General features: G+C 31.6%; 1 protein-coding gene across 2 annotated transcripts; it reads left to right on the forward strand.

The window, feature by feature from the left end:
- The first annotated feature begins 423 nt into the window (after positions 1-423).
- LOC134721689 (uncharacterized) lies at positions 424-16,297 on the forward strand. Of its 2 annotated transcripts, none has more exons than XM_063584850.1 (16): positions 424-570; positions 1,741-2,018; positions 2,860-2,893; positions 3,597-4,025; positions 4,836-5,040; positions 5,363-5,494; positions 6,264-6,458; positions 7,320-7,473; positions 7,798-7,943; positions 8,963-9,176; positions 10,783-10,921; positions 11,213-11,696; positions 13,099-13,147; positions 14,211-14,434; positions 15,282-15,366; positions 15,913-16,297. In XM_063584850.1, exons 2-16 carry the CDS (start codon positions 1,748-1,750, stop codon positions 16,191-16,193), a joined length of 3,042 nt encoding a protein of 1,013 aa, XP_063440920.1. In that variant the 5' UTR covers positions 424-570; positions 1,741-1,747; the 3' UTR covers positions 16,194-16,297. The 2 variants fall into 2 exon arrangements, with proteins under 2 accessions (XP_063440920.1, XP_063440921.1); XM_063584851.1 differs by lacking the exon at positions 424-570 and adding an exon at positions 700-772.
- Positions 16,298-24,491: the final 8,194 nt, after the last annotated feature.

The raw sequence follows: 24,491 nt of genomic DNA on the forward strand, positions 1-24,491 counted from the left end.
GTATTATAATTTTTATATGTTTTAGTCCCGAATATGCATTCAATTTGAAATTTTATTTACTGGATTGTATAATCATTGATTTCCACTGAGCGAGATAAACAAAAATGGAAAGAATATAATGTATCAGAAGCATAGCGTTGAGATAATATATGACTTTGAATAAATGAAATGTTACTCATCTGAAGAAACATTTTCTTTTATATTATGTAAATTGAAATGCAATATTAAACCTTAAGAATATCCTACGCACTTTATTTATAATATTTTAATTAAATGTATATTTTTAGTTTAAATGAATAACAAGTCTAGTGCGATACATGAATAAGCCAGATACATAATTGTGTTTATTCCCTTTAAACTTAAAAAAGATAATTTTTATAACGTATAAGTTAATATGACGTATTAGTCTGTCAATCACCTACATGTAACCCGGAAGAATAGGTATTCCAGTTAAAAAGAATTTCAAAATATTTTTAATCTTTTGAAAACAAGTTTCCATATGTCGTGTAGCTCTGTGATATAGCTCTAAATATTGAAGGCGGAATCTTTCCATTGGTGGTCTTTATTAAGGTTTGTTGATAACGTTATTTATCATGAATGCAACTTGATATATTTTATTTAAAAAAGGAATTCCTAAAATTAAGAAATACAAAAGCTGAACGAAAGCAAAATATCTTCAGAACATGTCAGATTACGTGCGTTTGATTTTACTGGTTACAAACCTGTAATTAATGGTGTTAAGTGAGGTGACAATGGCTAGTTAAATAAGAAGGTACATATATGACGAGGGCGCTTTATGGCTATAAAAAACGTATAATTTTGTACAATGTATTAGATTATAATTTCAAATACTTGGCTTCGAGCGTTCCTGATGAATGTAAATCAAGAAAAGCGCTTCGGACGCAAGATATTATTAAAGAGTTGTTTTCATTTCTTTTTTATTAGGTATTAATCTCTGAAACAAATGCATACACAGCTGCGCCATAATTGCATGACGCTTCCATCTACTTTACGACGTTTTGCGTGGTTGTATTGTATTTAAAAAAAAAGTTAAATAGATCATATATGACAGATAAAAACTTAAATAAGCAAAAATCATCAATAAGACAAGATCTGCTACAATGTAATAATTTACATTTTGCTGATGTCGAAAGTAGTATGTTACTTGATATGAGTAATTGGCCAGTCCCTTAAATAAGGATTATCTTTACCCTGTATTGTGTTTCGAGGAAAAACTGAAGAAGATAGAAAGAAACTAAACAGATTAAATGATCAGCAATACAAGATCAACAAAACCGAGATTTTTGTCAAATAATTATATTCTCGTATACAATGTTGGAGAGTCATTCAATAAATATGCACATAGACAAAGGTGAGTGACACATGCCCTCTAAAGCCTCTAGAGTCATGACATTGTCAGTTTGTTTTCTATTTATGAGTTTGAATGCCCTTTGATATCTTTTAATGGTCCTAGAACATATAAATTATGTAACATGAGACATTTGGTATGTCTAACTCAAGTCAGGAGCATTGGTAAAGGTTTCGGTAATTTTTTATAGTTTTTTAGCCTATTGATACGCGTCTTTCGGTTAAAAACATAAGTTGAATTCAATCTGTAGTTTTGTGTTAAACGTTAACTGGGGTTCGTCTTTGATGTTTACATCTATTTCCTCACAGTTGGTTAAAAATCTTATGAGTCACTTAGATAGTCAAGAATTATAAAACAAATTCTTTTTACAGTATCAAAATGGTCGAAATCGAAGCGTTAAAATTATTACGGCAGAGAAAAGAGGCTCTTAAAAAATTACCAAATCCATCCGACCAAGACATATCATTTGAGAAGTATGAAGAAAGCGTATCAAGGACTATGACAAAGACACAGACAGATATAGAAACAGTCTCCAAGTATGCAACAGAAATTATAGAGGAACTCGAAAATGTCAGAGAATTGGTGAAAAATTGCAGCATCAAAATTGGCGAACATCTACAAGAATTGATGAAAAAGAATTTGATAAAAAGTACGTTATAAAACAGAATGTACTAAGTCGATTGATTTTAATATGAAGATTTACTATAATTACTATTTTAGAATAAAAGTTGAATATGATCCTTGTAAATATATTTTACTGTCTAAATCGTGTTTTGGCATTAACTTATCAATATTCGTACAAATGTAAGTGCCGACCATTTTTTTGAAGTCAAATATCTTATTTTGCAAGAAAGTTATCAACTAATTCATGATGTCAAGATTATATTTGATTAAATACAAATTAAAACGCAAACGATTGATAATTTTCTATTGGTTAACTCAAGATTCGGCTTTTTTGTCAATTGCTTTATTTCTAGGGTGGGTAGTTGGTTAGGATTGTGGTGTTCTACCGTTTTTTTGATGATAGAATTGAATTTGCAATTTCAGAACGAAATTTCTGCCTTTTTTAATTATCCACTACTGCGCGCCGGGTATTTGCAAGTAAACAATGTACCCGAATTGATGAATTCGGTGCAAAAAAAAAATCTACTATAAACCTGTAATTGTACTTATCCCATGATACTATTTCACACTTTGCTTTGATAAATTCTGTCATAGAGTCACGTGTATATTCTTTTATTCCTTATGCACGTTTAAAAGAACATTATTACACTTGTGTTATGAAACACTTATGATATACAATTACAAAAGCAATGCATGACATACAGTTCTTTTTTTATTTCTTTGATAATTCTATCCTGATGATAAACTATAATAAATGATTTGAATTGTTTATATGCTACCACTAATGTGTTTTTTTTTCAATTTTGAATCTATCTGTATTTATTTTTTTATTTTTTGGCAGTTTAGTTTATTACATTTTTTTGCAGTTGAATTTTCACCACAAGGAAGGCCGCTGAATAGGTAAACTTTACACCATAACATGACATATCAGAGTAGTGCTAGTATAAATATAGGTGACAAACGTCATTAAGACAGCAACAAATTAACATTTAATAGAACATCGTTGGCCAAATTTGATATGCATAGATACAAGCTAAGAAAACGCTAAGCGGTATGATGGTCAATGTGATAACTGTCTATCAGTGTCCGAATGACCTGGATAAATGATACCATGCGGCCTTCTAATTACACTTTATACATGAAACTTAGTATTTAATACATCCTGCAAAGACGCCTCTGATATCTGAACAAGGGGTAGCGCTCCATATGAGTTTGGGAGATCGACGGTCTGATCCACGTCCATATCAAAACTTTCACTTTGGCGAATTTTCGCTCAGCAGGCCACAATTTAGGGTAAAAGCACAGCTTGGTTAAATTGGTGTTCTGGACCAGTTAAAGTGGAATGCCTTCCTGTGGACTGTAACATTTTAAACTAGCATGTTTAAAGTCCTGTACAGCGTCTGCTTCAAATCAGGGTTAATTGCTCACCAAAGGTTCTTGTCCTAAATAGGTATTTAATTTGCAGTGATTTTATTAGTTAAACGGCGGTCCATCATCATACTTAATTCAAAAAAGGATTTTAAAATGCCAATGTAAAGTAAAACTATTTTTATTCTGTGCTTGAGATATCATACCCTAGTTTTGCATGTTTTATTCAAAATAGGGATGATATTGATATGAAAAAACTAGAACAAGTTCAAACCGTGCAGAGACTTGCAAAACAACAACAAGAACTTATGGAGTTCATAGCGAAAACAGAACAACTAGTTTTGAAGATTGAAAGTAATGCAGCTTTGTCATTTTCCGATTTAACTGGTGTGTCAAGTCAAATGAAACAATGGTGTGATGGATTAGAAACATTGGAAGAACAGAAGAAAAGAAAAAGGGAAGAAAAGGAAGCAGAAGAAACACGTAAAAGAGAAAAAGAAGACGCAGAACGAAGAAAAGTAGAAGAGGAAGAACGAAAAAAGAAAGAACAGGAAGAAGCTGAGAAACGAAGAAAAGAACAAGAAGAACGAGAAGCTCAGGAAAAAAGAAGAAAGCAAGAAGAAGAAAAGAAAAAGAGAGATTGGAAGAACTGGCCACCATTCATGTAATTTTTACTTCATTTATTATTATGTTTAAATGTAAAGGTGTATAAAACAGTTCATTAAAAGTATTCCTTCCTGCATTCATTTCAAACATATGAATAAAGGTCAATTAGCGTGTACTTAGAGAAACAAAAGCAAAACACCGAATGACATACTGTAGATTTAAATTTTATGAATTCAACAATATTCAAGGGTACAAACAAATAATGAAACCATGATCTTTTAATCAGTTTGATTGGATCTGGAGCTGGCAGTTCTCAATTTATGATCATTTTCATTTTGCGTAGTTGCTTTTTTTTACCTAAACTGATTTTTTTCTGTGCGTATTTCTGTGTGTTTGTGTATTCTACATTAGATAGAGGTATAAAAGGAGGGTTTAGATCTCAAAAACATGTTTTACCCCGCCGTATTTTTTTTTGGAGCTTATGGCCTGGTTTGTTTTGTATGATTTTTAAATTTATCTCATTTAAGTCTTTTAAAATTTAATGTGATATCCATTTTTTATTGAATCAGTACACAGTAATTTTTGGCCAGCTGAAGCCCGCCTCCGGGTGTGAGATTTGCTCGCCGTCTTGTAGACTCATTGGAGGCCTTTAGTTGTTTTCTGCTCTTGGGTCGGGTTATTATCTCTTTAACACAATCCTAATTTCCAATCTAAATTTTATTAGATTGATAAGCTATCAACAGCTTCGATTCTTAGTCTTCACAAATTGTGACTTCACTTAACTAATACTTTCAAATATGTATGCGTGTGTGCTTATTCTCTGTTAATATTAATATTAATCATATGCAAATTTCATCCATTTATTTAGATATTACAATCCAAGAAAAAACAAGTTTAGTCAGGATATCTGCTGTGTCATTTATACAATGCCTGATGGAACTGACGCTAGTAATTTTAGCTGTCAAGGCTCAGATGCTGTAGAAGATCTAGATAAATGTTTGGAAACCAATGACGAACAAGTTATATCCTCTGTTATCACAATTCAACCGCAAAAGGTCAAAAAGACGTTTGAGGTATACTTCATCAGTAACTGTTTCATACTTTATACAAAATGTAATTCAAACTGTGTAGTTATAATGATTCTTCGATGATAAAGTCTTTATTAACATTTTTCCAATGTCTGCACACAATCACTACATAACCTGCGGGAAGAATATGCACATATGTGATATGATCTGTTACCTTCATTGCAATCAAATGTCTTTAATCAAAGTCAAGGTTAGAATCGATTGAATGTTCAAAAATTGATAGATACACATCTCTGTATTTAGATCTAACTTTAAAAATGTTAACACTAACACTATTGTACTGAAAAGTGTTTTTTTTACATTTTAGTTACCAATGCGTGTGTATGTACCAATTGTATCGCATGATCAGAGCCTACTTCCAACACTGAAGTTATCAATTAATGGTCAGAAATGGAGATCAGGAAAATCACTTCCAGAAATTCAACTGCCAAAAGTGACAGTAAGTGAAACAAAGACTTTGACCATTTTGTGTAATTAGAATAATACATTGAATGTAAATTTAAACATTCCACACCGACAAATTGTTTACCATTTCAAACATCTATTGTTTTAAAATCTCGAGAGCTTCGAGAATTTTTACAAATGTTTTTTTGTACAATGTGGTTATATTCAAGTGTTATTATGAGAAGCGAGGTTCACTTAGCTTTTCCTTCTTATATCTAAGTTATTCATTCTTCTTCCATATAAAGTTTAGTATTACGTAGTATGCGCCGAACATTATATAATACCAACAATTTAAATAACAAAAAAATCATGTTATCTTCATATTCAACAAATTGAGCAAGAAATAATAGTGTTATTCAATTAACAATCATTTAAACACTATAATATGAAAAATAGTGAAACATTTTAATGTATTCAACATATTTAGTTTTCTTTATGCAGAATCTTTTCCCTGTATGAAGTGTCATTTCACTAAACTATATTGCTCTTTTGTAATAGTGCTACTACAAACAAACACAAATATTGATTGAAACTACATGTGGGGAGGTGATGGTGTAGTAATTAACATAAATGATACATGATATCAAAATCTATAAACTGTATATAACAATCGAACTGTTCCATGTTACCTTGCAAAACATGTTCAGTAATATTAAAAGGAATTTCTTTCGAACTCTGATATGTGGTGCAACTGTGGTCAATATTTTGTCGTTACATTTTCTAGACGTACTGTCATTATTTGTTATCATTTTTTTTTAAACTAGGGTGTTTCCTTTGTTGGAGTTGAAATACCCGTCAAACAATTTGAGACCATTCAATGTGTTGCTGTTGCTCGACAAAAACGTCATGAAATCGAAGTTGACGAAAAAGGAAAAGTGTTTGAACCAGAAGTTGACAGAAATATCAAAGTAAAGTTTCCACAGAGAGCGTTTGCTGGGAAAACTGTTGTTGCTACAAAGGTAATATTATAAAAAAAACTAATATGAAAAGAAAAACATTGTTTCAAACACAAAATTGATGGCTGCGCAATGATACTGTTCAGGTAAATACATCTATGTGAGTCTTAACCAAATAGGAAAATGAAATAATAAAGAAGGAATAAGAATCACCAGGGCTTGTAAAAGCTACAAGTAATATGGAATATGTATCACAGAAGTAGAAAACATCTTTTGCAACAAGTTTTTATGAAGAATTGATAAAACAGCCAGGACTATTTTTGTATAAACAGAGAAACTGTTTTAGAAATATATCCTAGTTTTCATCCTGTTAACACGATTTACCAAAATAGACCTACAAGCATTGGTAAAATGAAGATTCTACTGACGACAAAAGTATTCCACCGTTCACAATTTATATAGTTAGTTAGTCGAGTATTTATACAATGGCAAATACATTATTCTTTCAATGACCTTGTTTAATGACAACCTTGGCGTTCTGTGTCATACTATAGAAAATTAGGGGTTATAGATTTAATGAAAATTATCTATCGAATTACTATGACGCCATACTTAAGACAGTATTTTTCAGTTCATTTGTACATCATGACAGTAGATGCTCGGATATTTTCTATTTCACAATGTTCATACACAAAGAAGATTCAAAGCGCTTCTACTCCTCGGCTAGTTTTCTTTTGTAAATTGATATGGTTGTGAAGAGGATTTTGAAAAATATATCAAATAAAAAAATCTATTCAGTATGTTTAACAATATATTTTAGTATTATAGATTTTTATATTCTGAATGTAATGCAGCAGTTGGCATTATATGTTATCATTGAAGCCAGACATTAATTAAGTATAACTATGTGTTGTATTTTTCAAGGCAGTACCATGGACCCATGCGGACATTAAAAATGCCTCAAAGAAGCACAAAGAGTTGCAAAATATTAAAACAGCTGGTTCTTATATTGATATATCATGCGAAAATACCACGAAGGAAGATTCTGATTTAGAGATGTATGATTTTGGATGGGTTGGTAAGTGTGCAAGACGCTTTAACAACACTAACTCATCCTACTAATCTTGTTCTTGATCTTCTTCTTCTTGTTTTGTTCTTTTCCTTGTTCTTGTCATTGATCTTGTCATTTTTCTTGTTCTTTTTCTTGTTGTTGTATCCGTTCTTCTTCTTTCACAAGGGCTTGTTATATCACAAATGCCTACAGAAACAAAAAAGTAATAATTATTTCTTTCTATTATCCAGTTGACTTCCTCTTCTTCCTCTTTCAGGTGGGCTAGTTATATCATAAATGCCTACAGAAACATTATAAAGAAATTAATAATTATATCTTTCTATAATCCAGTTGACAAAAATATAAACAAGAATCAGTCTGTCAACCAAGAAACTCTGAACAGATGTAGCAGATGGGTAGTGAACAATTTGAACCCTGATGAAAATGCATTGCAGTTGGATGATGTCTTTGATAGTGACTTTGTTGATGACCTGAAGGTTTGTTGAAAAATGTATACATGAATTACGGTTCGATAATACAGATTATGCAATTCACTTATGCAATAATTAATAAATAAGCAGAGTATAAAAATATCAATTTGATGTATATAGATAGTGAAGAATCTGATGTTCAATATTTGTCGTTTGCTGATGGATTTTCTTATTTCTCGATTTTTAAATACATTAGACCGTAATCTTTCCTGTTTGAATGGTTTTGGACTAGTCATTTTGATTCCCTTTCTAGTGTGCGTTTCTGTGTAAACCTAGGCTCCGTGTTGAAGATCCTACTATGACCTATAACTATTTACTTTTTCAAGTTGTGACTTAGATTGAGAGTTATCATATTGGCACTCATGCCATTATTCGAATATGAACAAACCAAAAACAGAAAAGGAAAGAAGTATAATACACAATTATCTAAAACTTATTGATGATTATAAAAAGGTTACTTCATTGTCAATCTGAATATTTCCATTTTCTTTATTATAAATATTAATTTATTATGCATTCAACTGGAAATTTACAAAATCGATCTTTTGATAACTTATTATTTTTTTCTTTCTCTTTTATGGAAGTTTGAATTTTCACTATAAATTAATTATTTTGAATTTCGCTTAATTTTACTTTTCATTATTTTGTTTGAAATCCGTGAAAAAAGAATTACGTTTTATGATATGAAAGTGACTTATAGACCCAATGGGTCGGGTGTATTTTATTGTGTATATAATATATTGTACTTTACTGAAATGTGATTACACATGTCACTATAATAAAAAAAATACTTACTTATTTACTTACTTACTTACTTACACAGATTGAGAAACAACGCTAATTATATAATCCAAATCTTTAAAACTATACACACAATAAAATATATAAACGATTTCTTGTTGTATGATACACATACATGATTATGTGTTCTAAAGAATGATAGTTTTATGTATATGGTGGCAAATAATAGGTTTATGTATATACTACTGTCATGCATAAACAAGTAAATGATATTTGATTTGCAGACAAAAGAGACAGATGGGGACAAGACTCGTCTGATTCTACGTCATTTGCACGATTCTGATGCTGATAGCGATTTCGATAATTTTTTAGTCGGATTGAAATCTACTCAACCAAATGTGGCAAATAGAATAACTTCTGTAAAAAATCAAGTCAAGCTGTCTAGAAAAACTACAGACACGGACGCCGAGGACAATTTTGCTAGTGATTTTGATCCAGGTGGGGTGATTTAAAATATATACAGTTTCAGACAGTAGATTATATAAGCTCAAGTTACATATACGTGTTTGACATGTTATGAATACCATATTTGACACAAGTAAAACATTTTTGTCATGTGTTCGTCTAAAAATTGATTGCGAGCTTTATTTGCTTTGATGATTTAAAATGACACATCGAACTTGGTGTATTATTATAGATAAACAAATAAGTAAACATCTTTGAAGGCCAGTATTAGGTTCACAATAATTTAAATATTTCAAATTGAATAGAAGTATTTAAAGGTACGCGTTATTTGAAAACAGTATAATTCTACTATGAGAAACAACATGTACTGAACTTGTATACTAATAATTACATACCTCAGTAGTTAGTGTTGAGGTTCCGAAGTAATAGAAATTTCTTTATTCGTTAAATTGGTAAATGACTAGACTAAGTAAAATTTAATATCAATGAATAAAATTGGGTTCACTGTTTAACCCTTAAGTAGTCAAGGTGATCATGCATTTTATTTCATATACCTATTAGTCTGTCCATTTATATATAGCTATTCGTTGCCCCAAAGACATTGGCTTTTTATTTGTAGACATCTTTATTAATCACGATTTAGATTTTCACATACCAAAGCCAAGGATTTGTTTGTTGTAAAACATATATAAAAAAAAATGGGGGGTCATTTTCAGCTCGATTTAAAATGATATAATACAATATTCAATATGACGTCAATATGACATCTTCATATTTTATTATCCGTGCTAAACATTTTTTGCTAAAAAGCGCCTCCTTGTAAAGTATTTAGGAAAGTTTGATGTTCTTTAGAAAATATGAAAAGGAGAACATTCATGACAACACCGAATGGTTAACATATTTCATACAGTAATATTTGCAACCGTTATCTGGCTTTTATATATTGATGCGTACTAGACCCTCTACAAATGTGTATAAATGTATTCGTTCATTAGATTTCATTATAACTAATAACCATTGTTGGGGATAGCACATGTATTTGTTATTAGATCATTTGAATTGATTTCTGCGGTTCCGATCACACCAAAACATTGAATGGGTTTGTACACAACTGACAATAAGTCTGTACAGTCTTTACCATGGCTTTTGTCTCTCGTGGCATTTCATTCGAAGCACGATCTACATGTTTACCAGTTTAATGAAAGAGCGGGATGAATATAACTTAGAAAGCTGGTTTAGTGTCTGTTTGAGTTCCCTGTAGCATGTTTAGTAACCAAGAATCATTTTAGATTTTATTTATTTAGTAGTTAAATTTCTTTTTTTATATTGTATTCTATAAGTGTTTTTCAACAGCAAATTAGAATGCAAATATATTTTTCTGCAAATTTTGTTTTGTAATTTCAACAGAAATATCTTTTAATTTTGTTTGTTGTTGTCATATGTCAGTTTCAATGGGTGTTTCATTATATGTTTTGATGCTTTAAGTTGTAATCACAGCAATGCTTCTTGGTAAATAATAACGCTCTCATATAACTATACAGGGACATGTTGTTTATTTTACACGACATTTCGAGTACAAGATAATGTAGAAATAGATTTCATTTGAATAATGTGATGTTAGATGTTTCTATTTTGATAGATTTTGAAAAGAAGGAGGGTACCATTTGTGTAGTTTCAAAGTTGACCGGAAAGAGTTGGGAAATTGTACCTATAGAGGCATCTGAAGAACATCCAAAAGCAAGGTTCCTCAAACTTCCGTCCGGAAATGATAAATATCAGTGAGTGCTACATCAGCTTTTCGAAAAACGTTTTAATACGACAAATAACAGATTACACATAAATATAAATCGTTTCCTGAGTCAAATGATTTTAAAATGGGTGGTATTTAGTTACTCTAATCGAATTGGTTAATCCGTTTTAACTCGTGAATATATGTGTTTGTGATATCTTAATTGTGACATACATGTACCATATAAGAACGTATGAATATATTACTCTAAGGAATAAAAAGAAATAGCAATTTTGAATGACAAAGATTTTATGTTTACTTTATTATTATGTCTCTGTAGAGTTTTAGGTCTAGTTGTTCCAGATAACATGTCAGACGAAGATATTTGCAGAGCAGCTGAAATACTGGAAGGATTAAACTGTGTCACCAATGTGTCAGTAATATGTCGACAAAAGCATTCAAATCCTCATGAAGTAGTTATTGAATGTGTAAAATCTGAGAATGTAGCAACCACAATGCAGCACTTGGATTCTATTGGTTATAATGATGGACCGGCTGAGAGTGCAGAGTTTGGTGTTGTTGATGGAGAAGAGATCGAAATAAAGTTTGAATCAAATCTTTATCTAGAGCGTCTTAAACATTCACTTCTGAAGATAAAATTTTATAAGCACCTCCCTTCTAGCAGATATTCCGAACACCTAGTAGTCGTCAGCAAGGCAGAGCAAGGAGAAGACAGCAACTACCATGGATATCTGAAGTACAGTGTACCTCCGGGTCGTTTGTCCCTACCAAGGTCAGGGTCACTTGTTGTGTATGTTCCAAAGGTAAGCTACATGTTACGTTATGTGCATTCAAATCAATTTATTTTAACAACAAATGTTTAATTAAATGAAAATGTTTACCAAAATGTGAAGAAATGTTTACATGTTATGCTGTTATTGAAATGATAGAAAATACATCTACACATACATGTATCTCATAATGTATGCATAAATGCATATATTTACGATCACAGGGATATTTCTTTGTTTGTTGAATGTCTGGAAGTACCTATCAGCCACGTTTGCCTATTCTCCCGGACCCAACACATCGTGTTTCTGTAGTACAGAATATGACAAACTCTATAATATTCTCTTGCTCTTATGAAGGGTAGGTGCTTCATCATGGGTCCTGACCCAATTCTTCATGTTGTACTAAGCTTTGACTACCGATCTAGTCAGTATTTCTTTTAATTTTCGATGTCTACTATACGTCATCATTGGTGGTTTTGGAAATAGCTCCCTTTAATTTCTTTTGACTGCACCAGCATGTATTTATTTTTTTTTTATTATTAATTTCATTGATAACTTCGAATGCTCTAATATCACAAATTTCTGGGCTTCATTTACTTCCTTTACTAGCGCCTACTTTCTGTTCAAAATATCGGTCATTAGATTAAAAAAAATCAATAGTGTGAATACTTACGATTTAATTGTTTCCCAGCTAGGTAATTTTATCGGATAATCTTTTTTACTGCAGTGTTATAAGCCCGTCCAACAGAATGAATGACTTCATTGAACTTCATGTTTGTATACATGCTGGTGCAGTTAAACTAAAAAGGAGCTATTTCAAACACCACCAACGGTGGCGTATAGTAGACATCGGAACTTAAAGGAAATACTGACTAAATCGGTAGTCCAAGCTTAGTACAACATAAAGGATTGGTTCAGGACCCCTGATTAAAGACCGACCTTCATATGAGCCACGGAATATTATAGACTTTGTCCTATTCTGTACTGCAGAAACACAATGTGTTGGGTCCTGAAGAATAGGCAAACGTGACTGATAGGTACTTCCAGACATTCAACATGTACAATATCGTTTCCCTTAAAGCAGAAATTTGCTTTGTTTTTCTCGAGAGCCTTACCGTGAATTTGAAAAAAAAACTGTATTAACAGCATGAATGTTTAAATGTAAGAATATTCATACTGTATTAACAGCATAAATGTTTAAATGTAAGAATATTCAGTCTTGAATGACATTACTATATCTTAAGTGCGCTCTTCACTCTGCATTCTGCATCGAAGTATAAACGATAAAATTTTGTGTTATGAGTGCTTGTCATGTTGCATTATCAGCAGCATAGGTTTGAACCATCAAACTTTTTAATACAATTATTTGTATTACTTTTGTCATTATGAACAATAATGTATTATGAACATGATATGTTTACTTTTAATTTACCAGCCTCTGGATGAAATAATTGGCAACTTTCCATATACTCTTGATGTACCAGGTATGTATATGTAAATTAAAAGAATCATATCTATTCACATTAGAAAGCATAATTACTCCGGGAGAGTATGAATTCGGTACTATGGTCTAAATGAGCAATTTATTGACAGGTCAAATACATTTCGAATTTTTTAACAATAAAGTTGCCCAACTTTCAAAGGTTACATTGATAATGAAAGTGGGGAAAGTGTCAAAGAGGAAACAACCCAAACAAAAAAAGCGGAAAACAGCTGACAATCAGCAAGTGGTCTTCATCATAGTGAAAAAACAATCTGCACCTGAAGGCTGGTATCAGCTGCAGCTTAAACAAAAATGTGTTCTAGTTCAGAGTAAATGAACATGAAACTGAAAATATACAAGACTAACAAAGGCTAGAGCATCCTTAATTGGACAGGCGCAAAAATGCAGCGGAGTTGAACAGGTTTATTGAGATCATAACCATCTTCTTATACCTGTTTAGAAATTTAGAAAACAACAAACACACAGCAATAGGAACAGTCAAATGCAGTTGAAGGAAGGAGGTGTCCGATATCAGAAAAGCTAACAATAGAAACTAGTCATCATGGCAATGATACATACATTAACAAAACAAAAGACTACTAGCAGTTACAGACATGCCAGCTTCAGACCTTAATAAAACTGATTGCAAGATTATTTCTGCATTATATGAAAATCAGGCAATATCTTTCATTAGGGGTTTGGAATCGTACAATCTTTATGCCAACAAAATCGTTTAGTAACAATCTACAGTATTTTTGTGTGTAAAACACAATGTATTATTGAAAAATATTTCAATGCTACCAGTTTTTAAACAAATATTATAATTCTAACTTATATAGCCTAAAGTGTTTGTTGTTTGTCTTTTTGAAGTCTTGTATGCTTGTCGTTTTACTGCTGTTGTTTAACTTTTCTCGTCTAATGATTTATCCACTTTGTATTTCAAAAATATCAAAAAGAAATTTCAAAATAAGTCAATAGTTTTCTTCGACTGCATAATAAGGTTATAAATTAGCTTGCCTGTATGACGTATAAATCATGTGGAATGTTCAATTCATGTTTTGCAGTTAAAGCACTTGCTAAGTTCATTGCTTGGCAGTTAACACGTACAAATTTCAATTCAACAAAATGGGTAAGACTTGGTGGATTTTTAACTAACTGTGACTCTCATCTGTATCATCAAATCGTTAAACATATTGACGAAGAAGCAACGAAAGCACCACAACGAGAGAGATGCGAGCACTTCATTTTGTATTGGGCAAATCATCATGCACCAATAGAATCAGATAGGGTAAGATGCATGTAGATGTGCACATGTATATTGATAAGTCTATATTCATAAACAGTAGTATATTGTGACAAGAGTTTAAAATGTTTAATTGTATAATGCAAATTTGACAAATATATGTATCGATAATAATATTACATACAGAGAATTTTAATATTTTCAGCTTTTCTTGCCACTAAAATAGAAAAGGTACGGTTGCTTTATTCACTTGTTAATTATTTACATTCCCACCCTTTCTTGCATACTGTGTAATAATATTTATTTTGTTAACGCCAATTCCTACACAGTTGACTATATCATAGCGACCTAGTATTTCTTTTGGAGGAAACGAGATGTAAACCAAGATCAAACACTGACCATAGGCGTGTAGACTTGCAAAAAATGTCCTTAAATGTCAGAGTCGAACACACTTTGCTCGAGCACTGGACTTTTGTCAGACAACCCCAAAAAAGACACCCCCATATTACAATCTAGAAACATTTTGACTAGAGCTGAAAAAAGAACCATTGACACATTCAAAGAGAGATGAATTGCAACACCTAAAAGAAAAATCATATTTAGTATTTTTATGGATATGATCTTCCTTTTTTTAGGATCAGCAAACTCGGTTTGCTATTTGTATGTGATGTCATCAGACATGATTGGTTTTTAACTTATATCATTATAGCAATATCAGAGAACAGTAAAACAATACGAAGTCATAAGCAAATGTTGATCTAACAAGAACATGTACATAGATCAAGCGATTAAATATAAGTATTCGCGAAAAATATGTTAAAACAATATAGGAACTATTTAACACTCTATAGTATGGTAAACACTGTAGTTCATGCCTGTTGCTTTGTTTTAGATTGAGGAGATAATAGCGTCTCATCATGATCCAAGTTTGGAATCAGAAGCGCATCAGTTTATCAAACCATACCTTCCTGGAAAAGGTATTCACATAATTTAGCATTATCAGCCTGAAGCAAAATTTTAGTGTCTTAGTGTAATTTTAAGGCTTTGAATGTTCAAACTTTGCAACTAAAAACATGTGTTTGTCTTTAAGTTGGTATCGTTACATTTTTCAATTGCTTTGATTCTGCATGTTCTTATGAATGCATTTTCAAATATAAACATGTAATCACATAAGAGGAACCCAATGATATAGTCAGACAGTTGAACCTATTTTATAAACTTCTGTGTAATCGAATCACAGACATAAAGTTATTTATTTGTTCGCTAAACGCACATTTTGTTTCAACAAGGCTAACTGAGGAAGACATAGGAACAATGACGTAATGCATAGTGATTTAAGTTATGAACTGTTCAATTTAATATAGAACTCGCACTTGATTTAAAGCCTCGACCGAGCGACCGGCGTTGCAATAAATGATATGTCGCTATTTCTCGATATATTTTGTTTATTAAATTCTTGGTACATATGGTACACACCGTCCTTTTGTTGCTGGTATAAACTTGCATGTATTTTCAAATTGCAGGAATGTTTTCAAACGACAGTTTGGAGAAAATGTCATTTGCAATAGCTGGAGAATGGGAAACAATGGCAAAAAATCTTGGTTTTACAAATGACGAAATCAATAAAATCAAAAATAGTCAACCAGGAGCTGTTAAACAAACACTTCGAATGTTAGATTTGTGGAGATTGTCGGATAGCGCAATACAGAAAGGCACGGATCTTGTGAAAAATTTCCACGAAACAGCCAAGTCAGCACAATGTGGTGCAAAATTGCTAAACATAATATCTAAAAATGTGAATTGATAGCAGGAAGCATATAACGCAATAACCCCTTAAATATATAGTTCATAGTAATACATATATAACATAAAACTGGTTGCATATGATTGTAGTTAATAGCTGTTTTTCGAACTTTTTTCAAATTATACTAGTTCATATTTAGTGTCTTTGTGACGGTGAAAGGGATTTTGTCAATAAGTGTTTACAAAACTAAAAAAAATTGATAAACTAAGACTTTTGTACCTCAGGAATAAATTACCTCAGCTGTATTTTGACAAAACTGTAAGGACTGTTTGGTCCTCAATGCTCTTCAACGTCGTACGTTTGTTTGTCTTTTTAACTAACTTTCATTCGGGAGTCACTAATTAGTCTTTATTAGATGAAACGCGCTTGTGGTGCAAATACAATATTGCAATCCTCCCATTATCCTGGTATCTATGCTTAGTTTATTAATAAATATTGTGTTGACTATAATAAAACTTAAAAGGAAAATAAAACAATCACGACGCTTTCTGAATTAACCAAATGCGATCTTTCCATTGTTCTTTAACAACATTCGAGCTGCATACGGTCTATATATCTCCCAACTGATACGATATTCTTGAGCTTGTTTTTCTATCATGATTTTCTTGATAGATGGATGCTGCTCACAGTAAAGCTATTAAACCAAGCGTTCCAAATGTTGAAGGTGGAATTTTCCTTTCGATATTTTTAAGGGCGCCGTTACGTGTTAGTTGACCGTCTCACAGATGATATCGAATATGTTCCTTATGTCGTTACTACAATTTCATTCCTTTTCCACAAATGTGACCTACCGAATTAGAATAATAACCGGTTTTGTAATAACATGAACAACACGACGGTTGCCATATGTGATGCAGGATCTGCTTGCCCTTCTTAATCACATGATATCAACACGACTTTTTAGTTGGTTACGTATTGCTAAGTTTTATTTTTTTATGATGGGTCTCGTGTACTATTATTTATCTGTTTGTCTCTCTCTTTTTAGTCATGGCGTTGTCAGTTTATTTTTCGATCTATGAGTTTGATTGTTCCTCAGGTGTCTTTTGCCCACTATCTTTCAGTGAATAGCCTTTGGTCAACCTTCTTGATATGTTTCAGTCACAACGGTGGACTTGTTAAGGTTAAGAACTGTTGTAAGTTTTCAGACTTATTCACCTTGTTGTTCAGTTGTTAGGGATTCGCAATTGCGTCTGGTCATATCTTCTAGAGGAGATGCTAAAACTTCGAACTGAAAATTACTCTTTCTCCTACACTGTGTTTTGTATTCACAAGTTAACAATTCTGGATGAGTAAGATATCGGTAATAGTTGAACGTAGGTGTTTCCACTTGAAATATAATAGGGGCTAACGAGAAATACTAGATGCAGTCAAAGAAGCAAGCCAAGCTCAGATGAGATTCATGTTCTACTGTTTTGATATTTTTAACATACTTCATCTGTAAGTTGATTTCTAATGTTGGTTAAGTGTCATTTTGGAACAGTATGGGGACGCTGGGTATTAACGATTAACTATAACTGTTTGACTCCGATCCGAGTCTAACTTCTTTTCCCTTTTTCAATTTGATCTACTTACCTGGTGAAGTAAGTCATCAGGTTGCCTAAGTCCCCGTTTGTTTCGATTGTTCTCAATTTTATGTATCCTTATAACAAAGGCAAAAGTTCAAGATAAAATAATATAGAACACTCTATCTCATAATTGATTTTTTATTTCCAAAATCAGACCAAAATTATTTGAGAGGGAGGATTATTGGAATAACTAAGGAGGTTGTGCTGTGGGGAAAATATTTTTTTTCAAAATGCGAAAAACAAAAAAAAAAAACACGGTTTGACACTTTTCCAATTATTCAATTGCAAATATGTATTCTATCCTCCATAACTTTATACAATTGGGGGGGGGGGGGGGGGTGGTGGTGAATGTTGCTCAAAAAAAAATAATTGAAAATAAATAAATAAATTAGTAGAATAATTCATTTCCCTTAACTTAATTAATCATTTTGATTAGATAACATACAGAAGTGGTTAGAAAACACGAGCAAAAGATTGTTGTGAAATAATAAGATTCTGAAATTAATCTGTTAAAAGATGAGACTGAAGAAGCGTTCTGTAAGCCTTGAGGAAAACAAAAACAATTTGATGAATGGTTTTTGTCTGTTCACATTGCAACGCAGAGATTTAACATCTTACATTAAGTACATGTCCATGTAAGAATCAGGCAAACAGTGATAAGTGGCAAATTGATCAAATTTCGTATTCTAGATATGGATTTACCTTATTAGAACTTGAATCTGAAATTTTTGTTTGAAAAAAAATATTTTTGTGCTAAAAATATTCATTTTCAAATTTCCCCCTGATGGCCCCTAAAAATGAGCAAGGAAAACTACAAAAACGTACGTTTTTAAAGTAATTTATCTTGCTTTATTAATAAATTTGTTGTTGCTAGTTTTTACTTTATATATAGTTCATATGTATAGTGATATGAAAACAGATTGAAAATTGATTTTAAATATTTTCTTCCCTAGCTAGCAATCGTAACCATGGAAATGTGATCAAAATGAATTTTAGAAAAATGCAAATTTCATCTTATTTCATTTTATTTGTTTAAGAAACAGCAACAGTATACACACTTTTATTATATATTCCCTTTTAGTAGAAGCCCTATAGATTAAATCGAAACATAAAAAAGTTCGGAAATATTTCGCTGTTGTAGGTGGCAGCACCATCAAAATCGTTAATTTTTCATCTTTTTTTCTCAATAATTTATGATTTTTACGCCCCATGTTGATCAAATTTAGGTGAAATATTCAATTATATCATGCCAATTCCTATACATATGATATACCAGGGTGTAAAGGGGTAATATTTTGCATTTTGAGTGGAACAATATATAGCTTTTTTTTTGAATAAGTGTACGTCAAATTATTTTGAGATCACCCTCATAGCTTACCTGAATGATTTGTAGTCATACTCATACTCAGACTTGAAGTCGGTTAGTGATTATTGTAATCTCGTTTGGTAAAGTTATCGTATTTATTCAAAACCAAAAAAAATCAGCAAGGAAAACATACCTGGTTATGACTTAAACGATACACTTTTGTAACTTATTAGTGAATGGAATGCTAAAAACAAACTATAACGTTTTTCGTTTATTTGTTGTTGTGTTGTGTTTTTCTTTTTAGCATTCAGAGGCAGACTTTTATCTGTTTGCTTTCCAAACTTTCAGTTAAAAACCATTCTGATGTAATGCACGAAAATTTAGATATTGGGTTTTCAACAAAGTGCTTTATTTACTCTGATAAGGTTGAACCACTAATCCTGCAGAACAAAATTAAACGTGTTGAACACTCAAACGTACATAATACGCAAGAAAGTATTTATTGGTTATTGCACGACAAAGACTTCAAGAAGATGAGAAGTAGGAAAATGACGAAGACAAAGACGCAACACGTAAACAATTTAAAAAAAATATAAAAAGCATTTAAAAGTCCAAATTATGAAAGAACTGCAATTAGGATTAAAAAAAACTCTTCTTTATGCTGGGGTCACACATTCACGAGTTTTACTGCCGTTCTTGACAGAACCATTCCTGATTAAAATTTGTAAAAGTCATTGAATCGTTGATGGAAATTCAAACATTAATTAAGATTTGTAAAAAAAAATCAATGACGACAACAATTAGATATTGTTCAGGAAGCGTCGATAGTTAACCGTTTCCCCAGCGAATTTGTCACGTTAATAGCTATCAAAGGTACCAGGACTATAATTTAGTACGCCAGACGCGCGTTTCGTCTACATAATACTCATCAGTGACGCTCATATCAAAATATTTATTAAGCCAAACAAGTAAAAAGTTGAAGAGCATTGAGGATCCAAAATTCCCAAAAATTGTGCCAAATACGGCTAAGGTAATCTATGCCTGGAATAAGAAAATCCTTAGTTTTTCGAAAAATTCAAAGGTTTTTTAAACAGGAATTTATAAAAATTACCACATTTAATTGATATTCATGTCAACACCGAAGTGTTGACTACTGGGCTGGTGATACCCTCGGGGACGAAACGTCCACCAGCAGTGGCATCGACCCAGTGGTGTAAATAGTTATCAAAGGTACCAGGATTATGATTTAGTACGATAATCCCGTTCTCAATCCGATTTCTATCTTTCGCATGGTTGAATTCGACCGAATCTGTCACGACTACGCCCTGATTCTACCGAATGTAATCCGACAGAGATGAGACAGTGACCAGACAGTGAACCGACGCTGGCGGAAGTTATCCGTTCGAAAACAGATAATTGAGGATAGTAATCCGACTTTTTCACTTTTCGTGTCTTATCGTTGTCTGATCTCAAACGGGATCAATAATCGGCAATGTGCGAATCTCTAGTCGGATTACAAGCGTGACTATGTCCTGACAGATTCCGCTGCACCGGATAAAAATTCTAAATATCTTCTGTGTTTTTTGGACGGTGTCATGTGGAACGGTAATGATCTGGAGAAATGTTTAATTATTGTTTTTCTGCAAATTGAGTCCAGATTACATCAAGATCTTTTCGAATGCGAACCGTCTTTGCCGAAACCGTAACCTACCGGAATAGTCCAGTTAACTTGATATTGAACTTGTTATCAATCTTTTGTACTTATTTGGCTTTATAAATATTTTGATATGAGCGTCACTGATGAGTCTTTTATAGACGAAACACGCGTCTGGCGTATTAAATAATAATCCTGGTACCTTTGATAACTATTATCAGTTTTGACAGTGTCTAACCATTACCTGTAACTACCTTGGCTATTAGCAAGCACGTTTTATTATTGATGTTTAAAATATGTATCATATCATTGTTTCTTCAGGAAAGTATAATTATAAGCAGCAATATGTATTTCTTCAATGTGGATTTTAGTCTATATAGGTAACGACATATGGTATATGCAGGATAAGAACAATTTGACTAACATAACCCAATCTTATTAGTGTATAAACCTATTCAGGATATATTAAACGTGTGTTGTTCGTTATTTAATGTATTCGTCATGTCTTGTGATTCATGATTTTTTTTATGTCGCATATGAAATAAGAAAAAGTTATATTCAAGTATCTTGAAACATTTTGTTTATAAACTTATTTTTTTGTAGTAAGGAAAAGAAAACACACAAAACACGATATAAGAGTTATTACCGATAAAAAAAAATAAGCAAATGATCACGTTGTACCCTCACAAAATGTTTTCAAGGAAATCGTTTTGACTCCAAAAAATTCAATGTAAAATTTTGGATAAACGTTTAAGTATACGGGATCGAAACGCAACAACGGTTTTATATACAAAAAAATAAGATAAAATCAAATATTGTAGTAGCTTACTTTAAACATTTACAAATATATCAAATCGTTCTTTGTAACAACAGTCGGGTTTTTTTTAAATTGATAAAATCGTAAAACCTTTATTTGTTCCTCCGTTGTTTATTTGCTAGATTAAAAAGTTCCGAATGAAAAAGTTACAACCATTAGATCAAAGAATAACTGTATTGGTGTTAAAAATATCGACTATATCTTTTTTTAACAAATAAGCTTTTGTTTAACTGATACAACAGCAAAAGTTAGGTCAACAATGTGTGTAGAAGCATCTTGCAACTCCATACTTCCATGACACCACAAAAGGTTTGTAGTGTACATTTTCGTCACCACGTCTTTTGTAAAAGTGAAAAGCATTTACACAACGAGCGGTGCTGAAAAAGATTCAATGATGTCTTATTACTTTCAAATATTCGGCTTTATGCGTTGGTAAATCAAAAAATGCTTTTCGGATGCATGATAATAATAGCACATTGTTTTTATTTTTTAACTAATTAAAGTTATTTATCATTGTAAAGTGTGACAGGTATTGTTGTACTTTGAATATTATTGGTCACTTGACGATTTGTAAGGTCACCAAATGGTTAGATTATATGAAATAACAGTCTGAGAGCAAAAACAAATATATGTGATTTCTACCTAAACATATTAACTAAAGTTTAGTTTTAAAATTTTATAATAATAACCTTAATGGTCCTCCTGTATCTGAAAATCTATCCATTGTAGCTGTGGCATCGGTGCATATGCTTTCACATGTCTTTCCCCCATGACAATCACGTGCTATTGTAGAAATATATGCATTTTCTTGGGATACACCAATGCAACCGACTGTGCCATCTGGTGATCTGTGCCAACATTTTCATTTAGGTGAGTAAGTGCTACTACATATAGAAAGACATATGTTAGTTAATATTTAATTCTTATGGTGTTTACATAACTTACATTTAGACTCTTGAGGTGATTTGTATTATATAACCTTGATACTGGTATCATTTTATTTTCTAATTTGTACCAGATGCTTGTAGAGGTATCGATGGCGAATTACTATTATAGATTATGTATTTTACAATCAAATCAACAAACAAGGTTTAAGCACTGGCGAAAAGGTAAAAAAAAATACTTTCTGCGAAAAAAAAAATTATTTTTATGGAAAGGTAATTTAGAAAAAAAATGTCCTGCACCAAGCCAGGAATATGGTTATAGTTATATTATAGTTCGTTTCTATTGTGTGACATTTCAACGTTGTTAATTTCTTTTTTGTCGTTTGTTTCCTTTTATATTTGATTATGAATTCACATTATTATAAGACGTGTAACGGTACTTTTCTATCTCAAATTCATGTATTTAATTTTGATGTTATATTTGTTTTGTCTAATGCTTGGTTCGATTGTGTGTGTGTTACATTTTAATGTTGCATCGTCATTCTCCTCTTATATTGAATGCGTTTCCCTCGGGTTTTTTTTCTATCGGTTTATGAGTTTTGAACATCGGTATACTACTGTTGCCTTTATTTGGAATTAGTCTTTTCTCTCACTTGTTATTGATCTTTAAATCATTCATAAGAAAACAACACATCAAACTTGTTTCAAAAAATCAGTGGATTTTTCTATCTACGTTTCTAAAAGTACCCTATTTAGACAGAGAAGCAATTCACAATCCAAAATGTCAACTGATTGATAAGCATACAATATCTAGATTGGTGCTTAATGTTAGACTGACCGGTACAAAGAATTCACTTTTTTACTAAAATCACTTTTGCATAGTTACAAACAAAAAAAATCTACGTAATATGAAAAATACACATATAATATTTGTCGTCAAACACTGAATATGTTATTATGGTTTTTTTTTCTATTGAACAAATAAAAAAATAAAGGATACCATACATAAATTATACAACTTACCAAAAACAAAAAAAACAGACAAGAAAGAGTGAAACCCTCCATTCCTCAAAATTCAGAAGCTTTCAATGTCTGTATTTGTTTACAAAACCCGCTAATTTATCAAGTTATCACTACTAGGTGAGGTTATTGACTAATTGGCCAAATTGGAAAATCATGGCTATCAATGTCACATGATTGATTTTGTTTGCATCCCCATGTCAAATATATCAATAGGAAAACACTCTGTTTTTCTTTGTGTTGAATATAACTACATGTACATGTATCTAACAAAAATCAAAATCATTTCTGTAGCATTTTTATGCTCATATTAAAAGTGAATCAATGCATCTCAACCATTTAAATGGTTTTATTCAGTTATTTATTGAATGTAATGGCCTAAAAAATCAACTGTAGAAAACAGTGGTTCAAACATGCACACTAAACAGACTAAACACAACTGTGTTCTTTATCTGAGTACACCAAATCTGTTTATCTTCCAATTACGGACTTACCATCTTAAATTTTCCTAAGAGAACATTTTTATTTTATTTTTTTACTTTTTCTATAAAACTTACTTTCAACAACTGCAGGTTTCCAAAGCCATGTATCCTTTGTTTTTGTTTAAAGTTTTTATGGTTTTTTTATTTTTCTAAATTGTAAGCAACTATTCATAAAATTGTTTATCCAACTGATTTTTAAAGTGTGTCATTGCGTCATTTTGTAATACTCAGCAGCTCCTGGCTATGAAGGATTTCAAGTTTGAATCAATTGCACGTGACCACACTGACTGAATGTGCATACATGTATAACTTCCAATTGTTTTGTTTTTCTGATATTTAGTACAAGTACAAACTATTAGATACTAAATAAATACTTGAAGGTACTGTCGTTCTTCTAAACTAAAACAATATCCCAATATAATTGAATAATTATAAACACGAATAAGGATCAAAAAGTGAAAAATAAATGACTAGTAAACATATTGAAAGATATAAAAGTTTATTAGAAATACACTACATGTATTAATCATATAATGAACTATAATCATCAGTAAACAAGGAAGGTCACAA

This window comes from Mytilus trossulus, chromosome 6, assembly GCF_036588685.1.
Source record: "Mytilus trossulus isolate FHL-02 chromosome 6, PNRI_Mtr1.1.1.hap1, whole genome shotgun sequence".
Classification (NCBI taxonomy): Eukaryota; Metazoa; Mollusca; class Bivalvia; order Mytilida; family Mytilidae; genus Mytilus; species Mytilus trossulus.

What these genes read in the sequence shown, in the direction of transcription:
- LOC134721689 (XM_063584850.1), top strand. Translation starts at nt 1,748, where the DNA reads ATGGTCGAAATCGAAGCGTTAAAATTATTACGGCAGAGAAAAGAGGCT. An exon ending in TTCAACTGCCAAAAGTGACA is followed by an intron (nt 5,495 to 6,263) that starts GTAAGTGAAACA and finishes TTTTTAAACTAG; the next exon opens with GGTGTTTCCTTTGTTGGAGT. An exon ending in ACCATACCTTCCTGGAAAAG is followed by an intron (nt 15,367 to 15,912) that starts GTATTCACATAA and finishes TTCAAATTGCAG; the next exon opens with GAATGTTTTCAAACGACAGT.